Below are 10,976 nucleotides of genomic sequence, written 5' to 3' on the forward strand. Positions count from 1 at the left end.
AACAGTTCACTGGTAATCTATGAAATCTGCTATTTTGCTACAACTGTTTACTTCTGTTGTGAATTTTGAAACACTGAATCAGAGCTAATTTGGTGGAAAACAGCTATTTCCGAAATTCAGAGCGTATAAGTTGACTGGACACAGTTCTCAACATGATGGTGGCTGAGCAGGTGGCTAGCAGCTAAGAATCCTAACTCCATAAACAGCACTAAAAAATGGCAACAGTGCTGACAGAGCTAAAAGTGTTAACAAAGGGGGAACTGAAAGGTGGGTGCTACCTTCTGTGACAGCACTGTTCATGGTATCAGTGGTAAACTCTGTATGAGCACAGTGCAAAGTGTTGGCGATTAGCCAGCCAGTTGGACACACATTTGCTAACATGCATATGCAGCCAGACCCGCTTGCCACAACAAACCCCGGACATGACTTTATTGTGTTACTTCACTACATCTTTACCTTGCAAGTTGTGGTTTGCTCGCATATTATTTTCTGAATGTTGCATACAAAATGTTTAAATACCAATCTGCCAGTGCTGTTGGTTTTTTCAATTATATCTTGAGACGGTAGAGAAGATAGCATGATTTGAAGCTGAGGACAGCCCTTACAAATGCACTTCAGTTATCACCAATGCCTGCACATAGGGCTGGACGATATGGCTTATAAAAAATATAACGACATTTACAAGCTTTATCACAATACACAATTTTTATCGCAATATTTTAACTAATGTTAATTACTAATACAAAAAAATTAACGAACTGCAGTTACAAAATGTTTTAAATAAAGTGTAATAAAGTTAAAGTAGGTACTGTCAAATAATAAAGTTGAATACACTGCTGTTATAATAATATTTAATAAATAAGGATATCGAAAAGTTAAATGCTTAATACTAAATAAAAAACAAAATCAATTTTCTTGAGTTTTAGTTTGGCCTGTGTCCCATTTACTAATGTGGAGGGACGGGCTTGATAACCTATCCTGCAGTCAGACACCAGGTGTGTTCAAAACCGCTCCCTATCATAAAAATTTCATCCACTATATAGTGCACTATAAAATAAGCACATTGCACAGCAAATTTGAGTGTACATACGATGTACTCACATTTTACTCCTGTATACCACAATGCAACGCGGTTTCACATTTCTTGAGTGAAAAATTTCCAGGTTAGTGTACAAAATCTCATTCAGTTATTCCCTACATAGTTCACTAAGTAATACACACTACATAGAGAACAGTGAGTGAGTAAATGATTTTGAACACAGGTATTGTCAAACTCCATTGACTGCATGCTATTTCTTGCCTACATTTCCCATAATGCACCTCAGTTAATTGTTGCCTAGGTAACAGCTGCCTATTGTTTACCTACACTACAGCAGCTTTGTTGAGCAATTCTGTTCTAGAAGTGATGTCACTAATGTGACTGATGTCACCATGTGATGTCACCAAGTGATGGAACCATGTGATGTCACCATGTGATGTCACCCATGTGATGTCACCATGTGATGGAACCATGTGATGTCACCGTGTGATGTCACCGTGTGATGTCACTAAGAGATGCTTTGATGCTTTATATAAAGAACATTCTGAGGGAAGGTTCTTTAGTTCTGAGCCAGACACTCACTCACTCTCTTTGCCAGCATATTTCATCGGGATAAGTAGCTAAGGATTGGTTTTTATCTGTCCAACACCGACAATTCAGACTTTTTTTTTACCAACACAAGTTCACGGTGGTTATAATCCCATCAACACACACAATACAGCTCAGTACTGTATTTCTCTGCTAACCAGAGACATTTTTTTCAACCTTTTTTCAACTTTGACATCAGACATGAATCAGGAACAGGCTAGCAGTTACAATAAGCTGGGTGAGAACCTACATACAATCACCCAACAGCTTAGGGACACACTCCAGCAAATCAAGATTATCAAGAGACAGGTTGACAGCTGGAAAGGTTGGGGAGACAAATTCGAGGCATTGAAGGGAGCGAAAGATGCTGCCTATAACAACTGTGTCTCCCTCCAAAAAGAAGTCCGGGCACTCACTGATAAAGTGAAAAATCAACAGACTCTGGAGGAGATTTACAATCAGGCAATAGCAGCAAATGAGGAAATGGTCCATCGCTGCCAGCTTCTAAACGAAGAACTGCAGGGCCTCAGGGAAAGGGAGGGCACCTCAAATGTCACAGAAAAGGACTATGAATTGGCAGTACAAGACCGGGAAAAACTTCTCTGGGATGTCCGGCTCCTGGAGGAGGAACTGCAAAAAGAGCATGTTTCTGAGGACATGTGCACAGGAATTAAACAAAAGGTAGAGAGAGAAAGGGAGTATAACAATGAACTTAAATGTGAAATCCAGCTACTCCAGGAGAGACAGCAAGAATATCAAGCTTTAGCTCATTCCTACAATGTTGCTAAAGCTGAGGAGGAGGTGATTAGACAGGAAAATCTTGCTTTGGAAAAGGAGAAAGAGAAGCTCTTAGAAGAGATCCCAGATATAAAAGCCATGAATAACATGAAAGCTGAAATGGAAGCGTCAAGAGATGCCGTCCTACAGCAACATGGCACCCTGCAAAAACAAGTCCTGCAACTCAAAGAGAGAAATCAGAGTGTCCAACCTTTGGATGAGTCTTATAATGTTGCAAAGGCCGAGAAAGATGCGATTAGCCAGCAAAATGAGACTTTGCAAGAGCAGATTCAGAGGTTGCACACCGAGATCGCAGATAAAGAAGTTTTGCAGGGAAATATTGATGCGCTGAAAGCTTCCACAGAAGACCTAAGCCATCAAAATGAGACTCTGCAGAGGGAACTCCAAGTTCTTCACGAACAATATGATCATTTACAGATCTGGGAGACTGTGCACAGAGAAACATTGGTGCGTTTAGAAGATTTGAGAACAGAAAATGGGGATCTGAACCAGCAAATAAACGTCATCAATGACAAGCTCCAGGCAAGCAGACAGTTCAAGGAAACTTATGTTTTCCTGGAGGCTGAAGAAAAAAGCCCTCTTGAAAGCCTTGAAATAGACGCTTGAGTAAGACCCATTCTGAGGTGCACAGGAAGCTTCTGAATACAGACAACTGGAGGCTAAGGTGCGACCTGTTGACAGAAGAGATGGATGCCTTGAAGCTCCAGAATAACAGAGCAACAGAGGAAATCCAGGTTTTCAGTGACAACCTCAGGACTCTGGGTGACCTCAAGGCAACTTACAAATCCATGGTGACCAAGAAAAAAGGTCTCACCAACCAGAACAATGCTCTGCAAAGACACCGCCAGGAGCTGGAACAAAGGGTCTTGAAAAAACAAGCTCTGGAGGATGAAAACAACCATATCGCACAGGAGATTGAAGCCCTCGGCCAACATAATGGCAATCTTCATCTCCAGATTCAAGAGCTCAGCAACACCCTCCAAGGAGAAAGAGCTTTGACTAGCAGATATGATTCTTTAAAAAACTCAAAAAAGAGCATGAAAAGTCAAAACGATGCCCTTCAAAGACAACTTAGGGATCTTAACAAAAAATTGGAAAGGGAAAAAGCTCTAGAGAGAAAGTGTACAGCGAGAAGTGAGGAGATTGAAGGCATCAGACGTCAACAAACTGCCCTACAAGACCAAATCATGTCCTTAACTTCTGTGGAAGCTGAAGTGTGACACTTCAGTTCATTTTGGGTTTCCTCCCACACCAACTTGACATCATCATGCAGTGCATTGTGGGTGTTATTTGGGTTGGAACGGTCAGAACTGCCATGTTGTGTGGCCACCCAGCAAATGCATTGCGAACAGGTAATAGGTAACAGGTAGCTTTATTGGTTATTTTATGCTCATTTTTCACTCAGTGTGCTGAAAAGTAGTTCAAAAGACAGTGTATTGTATAGGGAAACGTTTACCCGATGCAAAAAACGTGACATTGAGAAGATGTACAATCAACTGTCTTTTGAATTGTCTTTTCAGCACACTGAGTGGAAAATGAGCATAAAATAACCAATAAAGCTACCTGTTACCTATTACCTGTTAGCTATGCATTTGCTGGGTGGCCACACAACATGGTGGTTCCAACCGGAACAACACGCACCCACAAACAATGCACTGCGTGATGATGTCGGTCGCCAAGCTCTATTAGTTATTATTTCATATTTTGGGTTTTCTCCGGGTGCTCCGGTTTCCTCCCACACCAAAAATCTTTATTTGGCTATTTCTTCCTAAGAAATTAGCAATTAGTTATTATTTCATATTTTGGGTTTTCTCCGGGTGCTCCGGTTTCCTCCCACACCAAAAACCTTTCTTTGGCTATTTCTTCCTAAGAAATTAGTAATTAGTTATTATTTCATATTTTGGGTTTTCTCCGGGTGCTCCGGTTTCCTCCCACACCAAAAACCTTTCTTTGGCTATTTCTTCCTAAGAAATTAGTAATTAGTTATTATTTCATATTTTGGGTTTTCTCCGGGTGCTCCGGTTCCCACACTAAAAAAACAAAAAATAACAATAAACAATTTTAATTGGAATATAGAAATATTCAGTATGTTGAGTCTCTATTTTGGTATGTTTCTGCTTATGATGTATTGTCAAAGATTGTCTTGAACAGCTCAAAAACATTAATAACATTGTTTTAATCATTTTCATATTTCATGACCTTCTCTAAAAATTGCTTATAAACAGGGTTTTCTGTTTTTTTAAGATTATTTTTTAAGGGCTTTTATTGCCTTTTATCGACAAGAGAGAGTGAGCGTGAAAGGGGGAGAAAGAGAGGGGGAGACATGCAGCAGGGCCGAGGCCAGATTTGAACCTGCGGCCGCTCTTGGCGTGACACAGCCTCTGTACATGAGATGCCACTCTGTCCACTGACACACCAGGCGACCATGGACTTGGTTTTAAGAAGTTTGCTACCAGTGTTGGTGACTTTGTTGCTATATCTAGCGACTTTTCAAACCCCCTTGGCGACTTAATTCGTCAAAAGCTTTTTTCTGGTCATTTGGGGAATTATTGTGTTGACAAAGCAAATCTAGCGACTTGTATTGACTAAGCTTCAGCAAAAAGCATCTAACACATCCCGCTCCGCGGTTCACATTACAACCAAGCTCACGAGAGCCGAGTACAGCGAGGGCCGCTGCCGTCTCCTCCTCTCCACTCACACAGCACTCATGCAGCCAGTCTGACCAGCAGCCTCGCAGTCCCGACCTGCAGCAGACTCTGTGACCGCTCTGAGAGCTGCCGGCCCTGCAGATGAATCACGCATGTGCAGCTTACGACAGATGATGATTTTGTACAGTTACAGCAGAGATGTTAAGTTTTTCATTAAATATTCACTGTTTTTCAGTTTCACACCCTAAAGTCTCTCACACAGCTCTCTCTGTCTCAGTCAGTCTCACTCACACACACAGTCAGTTTCTTGTCCCTCTCCTCCTCTACCCAAATATAAGCTACAAAAACAAAAACATTATAGTTATATGGCCACAAAAACAAACTTGTAAATACATAAATAGTTAGTTGGTAAACTACCTGGTCAGCCTTTTCTGTAAGTTTTGCCTCTCTCAGAATTTCATATTATGCAAATTAGTTGATGATGTCATCTAGCGACTTTTGGGAGAGCCAATAACGACTTCCCTTACAGAGGAGTTGGCAACACTGTTTCCTGTTGGCTTGAAGGTCAGCAGTTTGTTGTTGGTGTTAGCAGACATTTAAACAGACATCGCACATCTTTAACTGTGAGTTTTCACTCTCTGTGAGCTGGCAACTAACGGCATATGTTGCTGATATTTGCAAGTCGCAGAGGTGCTCCGTGGTCGCAAAATATGAATAAATAGTTGCAATTCGAGCTCTGTAGATACAAATGCCTCACCTGCTCACACTACCCCCACTAGTACTCATTAAGTTAGACTGTAAGCTGGAAACAAACTTCTAGCTCTCGAGGTATTATATTAATTGTATTTACGAATCGCAGTTGTGCTCCAAAATGTGACTGGAGTCCTGCAGAAGTCCCACTCTGTGTCTGTCTGCGTATGTCTGTGTGTGCGTGACTTCCTTATAATACATCCATGGCGTGCCTGTGTGTCCAAGTGAGGCAGAGAGTGAGAGAACAAAAACACGGTGGTTTATAAAAATGACATTTTATCCTCGATGGTCACGATAAAGTAATTTTATACATCGAACAAGGAACAAGCCCCAATACATCGAGTTTATTCGATACATTTCCCAGAGATGCAAATAATGTCACAGTAGGTGGACTGTTTTCATCAGTGCGGCTCATTCCCATAGTAACAGCCCAATTTTGCAACAAATGTATCAATACTACCCAATTTAAATTCATAAAAATAACAGGAGCACAAAGACAAAGCATGGCAGTGCAGTTAGACTTGCATTTCATCCTTTGCAGCACTGGTGGATAAAGTACCTGAAAGCCATATTTGAGTAAAAGTACATATTTCTTACCAGTAAATGGTAAAAGTTAAAGTCACCCATTGCAATATTACTTGAGTAAAAGTCTTAAAGTGTCTGCAGTTAATTGTCAAAAATTATATAATATAAAGTGTACTTAAGTTTTGAAAGTAAAAGTACAAGTCAGTGCTGGTAATAAAAAAGCAAGCAGTCAGAATTTTGATGATCATGAAATTTACTTTTTCAGAACATACACCACCTTAAAGGATGGATGTAAACTGTGAGTTCAACTTGACTGGTGTGCAGAGGCATACACCTGCATGGCAGTATATCGAGTTTTCTCTGTTACTGACTTGATGCTCTTATGTCTTTCTCCAGGACCAGTACCAGTTCTGCTACCGGGCCAGTCTGGAGTACCTGGGAAGCTTTGATCACTATGCAACATAAACCCAAGTGGCCGTCTGTCATGCCACATCCCACCTAGTGCACTCTTGTTAGGCCACATGTGGCCTGAATTAATGCACTATGCTGCGATGTGTCCTTGAAGATGTTTTGCCGCCAAATGCAGAGTGAAGGGGGACCATCGGCTTGACCCGTACCCAGAAACAGCACCTCTAACTGAGCCATAGCAACCTGCTTGACAAGGGTGTTTCTTTCCACCCTCAGCCCAAACACACCCATTGGTCAGTCTGAAGAAGCAACTTCAACCACTGTTCCAATCAGAATACTTGATCAAATCTTGATTTTTTATTCGTTTCAGTGCTTTTGTGAGCACCCAGATTGCTTTACATTGTTTGGGTGTGGAACTCTCACCTCGTCCACCACCAGTGTAGCATCACCAACCTAAATACAGGACCCGGCTACAGTATTTAGCTGTCACAGGAAATTTAGATTTTTTCTATCTTTGAGGACTAGAAGGAGTCTGCAAATCCATCTTATGGAAGCCTCGTGGACTGAAAGAACTGGGACCTTTGAGCACCAGAGAATTGCCAACAGGAGACTGAAAACACAGAGCACACAGTATTAAAAAGACAAAGAACACCCCCCCCCCCTCCCCCAAACAAAAGACACAGAGAAGTGTTTTTTTTTCTGTTTTATGTTGGAAACAGACTCTCGTTTCCTGTGAATGAAAAAGAAGACATTTCTACCATACAGTAATAAAAACCACCAGTTCAACCTTATGCTTCACGATTTAAGATAAGGGAAACTTGAGAGAGGTGTAAAATGCATACCTACAAAGTAAAACATTAATTTAGTTTTTTAGAGAGAAAAAATATAGATATGTGATTATCTTGTTTTTTAAAAGCTGGGTATTCTTTATGGCACGTTCTGTTTTTTTGTTGATTTTTTTTTTTTGTTACAGATTTATGACTTCGTCCCCACTGACCATACATACAAACAAAAGCAAACTTTTCTTTCTCTTCTGTGTAATCCAAGGAGCTGTAGCGATTTTTTTTAAAGTGATACAGTACTGTTTTAAAGTGTACAATCAAATCTAGTGTGAAAAAAAATGTTCACAATTCTATGAAAAACACCACCATTGAGTGTCACTCTCCCGTATTCTCTACCCACTCTGTTATTAAAAAAAAACACAAAAAAACACATTGCGCATGCACACGGGACTCTCAACTTTGTTTCTATCTGGCCCACGGTGTCAGCCATTTTTAAATTCCCTGGGGCCGACTGAGGTAGAGCATTAACCCCGCTGCTACCCACAGGTCCTCAGTTGTTCTGTGTGCTGGTCGAGAGGACACCAGATAGAACTATAGAGAGTATGCACAGAAAGCAAAGTATGGGGAAAAAATATTTATGTGTCCAAATAAGCTTCACAAAGATTTCTCAAGCAGGGAGCGAGTTCGGGACATAGAAAACAGGGTGAGGGGCGAGGGGGGGTCGGGGAAGGAACAATTTTCTCACTGGAATGCTCACCTATGACTTTTCTCTCTGTCTGATTCAGTGTGCAATAAGTAGATGTATTATATATTTTTGTGTCAAGTCACTAACTGCAGTTATATGCCATTACGATGATATTGATGATGATGATGGTGCATCATTCTCCAGACACAAGGATGTTACGCTCGATATCGCCACCGTTTTTAAATGTGTCCAAACGGAGGGGATGACCCTCCAACCTCCTAGAAAGTTTTATTATGTCACAACTCCAGTAGACGATGTCATCCCTCTGTGTGTGTCACGGCAACCGACGAATGATCGAAACTCATACTTCAAACAGCATCTAATAAGTATTTTAATTTTAGATTTCTAGTGCCTTATATTACACGCCTATTTTGATAAAATTACTTTAAAGGGTTTTTTTGTGTATTTTATGTACGTATGCTTGTGTGATCCGAATGTGTGTGTGTGTGTGTGTGTGTGTGTGTGTATATATATGATTTAGTTATGTTTCAGTATGTGAACGTATCTTCTGTTTTTTGGCTGTGAAATTTTGTATGGAAGGCTCCGCATAGGCTGGATAGTTGTACTCATCACTTTCAACCCAGCAACAACGTCATTGTATCTCTTTTAATCAAAAAAAAAGAAACAAAAACATATATATATATGTTAAATAAGACTCAACTACAGACAAAAATGTGGTTTCAAAACAAGCAGGATGGTCTGATCATTTTGGACAGGAAAAAAAACAAACGTTTGTATGTCGACAGCTTTCCGTCTTTTCTTTCCTGGGACACTTGCACAAGCTTTGTGTATATACTCTTTCACTTCAGTTTGCCTGCCATGAAATTTTTGGCCACGCTTGGTGACTTTGGCACCGACTGTGAGCTGGCTTGGAAAAGTCATACTTACTCAGCTATGTAGAAAATCTATATAAAGCTGAGCGGCAGTGGCTATCTTTGTCAGTTTGGAGAAAAAAAAAAGGAAAATCACACAGAAACCCACCTGAAGCCCTCCACATAAAATCATCTGTGTTTCTTATTCCAATGTTTTTTTTTTGTTTTGTTTTTTCCTTTAATAAAGGCTGAGAGAAGTTCAGGTGCTACGTCTCCAATGACACAGAACCCACATCGCTTTTTTTTTCTTTTTTTTTTTTCATTTGTATCGTCATTAATGCTTGAGCATAAAAGGGATCGTTGACAGATCTCCACCATCTTACAGTAACCCTGTCTTTGTTTTTGTATGCATGGTACCACTTTTGAGATGCCCCTTGGTCGCACCTGTTATGGGAAGACTTGCACTTTCTCTCTTTGTACTATGCACTAATACTAGTATCCTGTTATCTCTGATAGCCCCTCCCCCTCCCAAAGGAGTTTTACTTGAACTCAGTAAAGACGGACCCTGTAATGCTCACGGTTGTGTATATGTAAATAACACAAAACACAGAGAGTAATTGAAATGCATAAATAAATGAACAAATAGATAAACAATTAAGAGTGATTAAGAATCTATCAGATATACAGAGTGATATAATAAAAAGGATGCACCTGAAATCACAGTTTATGGCACAGCAGTATGTGCAATACATCACATTGTGGATTTGTTGTACCACAAAAAGAGACCTTTCACACAAAAAAAGTGTTCTATTTTACCCCCCAATGTATCATGTAGATGGATAAAACTGGAGTTTATAAATTGTATAAAAACAAAAATATGGTGTGTTACTCAGATCAATTACCTCCAGTTGGTCTGTATATGTAAACATTTTTTTTCTTTTTCTTTTCTTTTCTTTTTTTTTCTGCTCCGAGTCAACAAGTGCTTTTTATTTTCTTACATTGGTTCTCGGAGTGCGTGAAAACTGAAAAACAGGTCTGTATGGACTTCTGTTCTCTGTCGACACAAGTTTCATTTGTTACAAATAAACTCAAGTGAAATAATTGCTACTGCTGTTGTTTTGTATATTAAGACTTTAGACCTGGGTCTTCAACAGGGGTCTGTGACCCCTAGAGGGCCCTCAGGGTTACTGCAAGGGGGTCGCATGCTTTGGAAAGTCATCAGGAGGGGACTAGAGTATACCAGTGCACACACGCTGAAGTAACTTGGTAAAAGGTAATGAAGTGCGGAGTTGTCATTTCTAACCAAAACAAGCTGTTCTGGGGCACAATTTGATGCATTAGCTGAGTGGTGTATAACATTAAAGGTATTGAACGTAAACATATTGAAATGGATTGTTGATTAATAAAATATAATACATGCATTTCATCATATTAAGTGGCTGGAAAGAATGTTCCTAAAACCTGCCATGTTCCTGCAGGCTGCACTTTCACAATATTTGGTCAGATTTTTGACGACATGCTATAGGGGAGAGTGGGGCGATTTGAGCCTTGCAAGTTGTGGTTTGCTTGCATATTATTTTCTGAATGTTGTAGTATACAAAATGTTTAAATACCAATCTGCCTGTGCTGTTGGTTTTTTCAATTATATCTTGAGACAGTAGAGAAGATAGCATGATTTGAAGCTGAGGACAGCCCTTACAAAAGCACTTCAGTTATCACCAATGCCTGCACATAGGGCTGGGCAATATGGCTTAAAAAAATATAACGACATTTAAAAGCTTTATCACAATACACAATTTTTATCGCAATATTTTAACTAATGTTAATTACTAATACAAAAAAATTAACGAACTGCAGTTACAAAATGTTTTAAATAAAGTG

General features: G+C 39.9%; 1 protein-coding gene across 1 annotated transcript in view; it reads left to right on the forward strand.

The window, feature by feature from the left end:
• ptprdb (protein tyrosine phosphatase receptor type Db) overlaps positions 1 to 10,197 on the forward strand; it is a 243,414-nt gene extending 233,217 nt beyond the window's left edge. The window contains exon 47 of the mRNA XM_088075462.1: positions 6,745 to 10,197. Coding sequence (XP_087931588.1) covers positions 6,745 to 6,813 — 69 coding nt within the window. The 3' untranslated portion in view covers positions 6,814 to 10,197. The remainder of the gene's footprint in view (positions 1 to 6,744) is intronic.
• The last annotated feature ends 779 nt before the right edge of the window (positions 10,198 to 10,976 follow it).

This window comes from Plectropomus leopardus, chromosome 3 (assembly GCF_026936395.1).
Source record: "Plectropomus leopardus strain MGB_pleo_1.0 chromosome 3, ASM2693639v1, whole genome shotgun sequence".
Classification (NCBI taxonomy): domain Eukaryota; kingdom Metazoa; phylum Chordata; class Actinopteri; order Perciformes; family Serranidae; genus Plectropomus; species Plectropomus leopardus.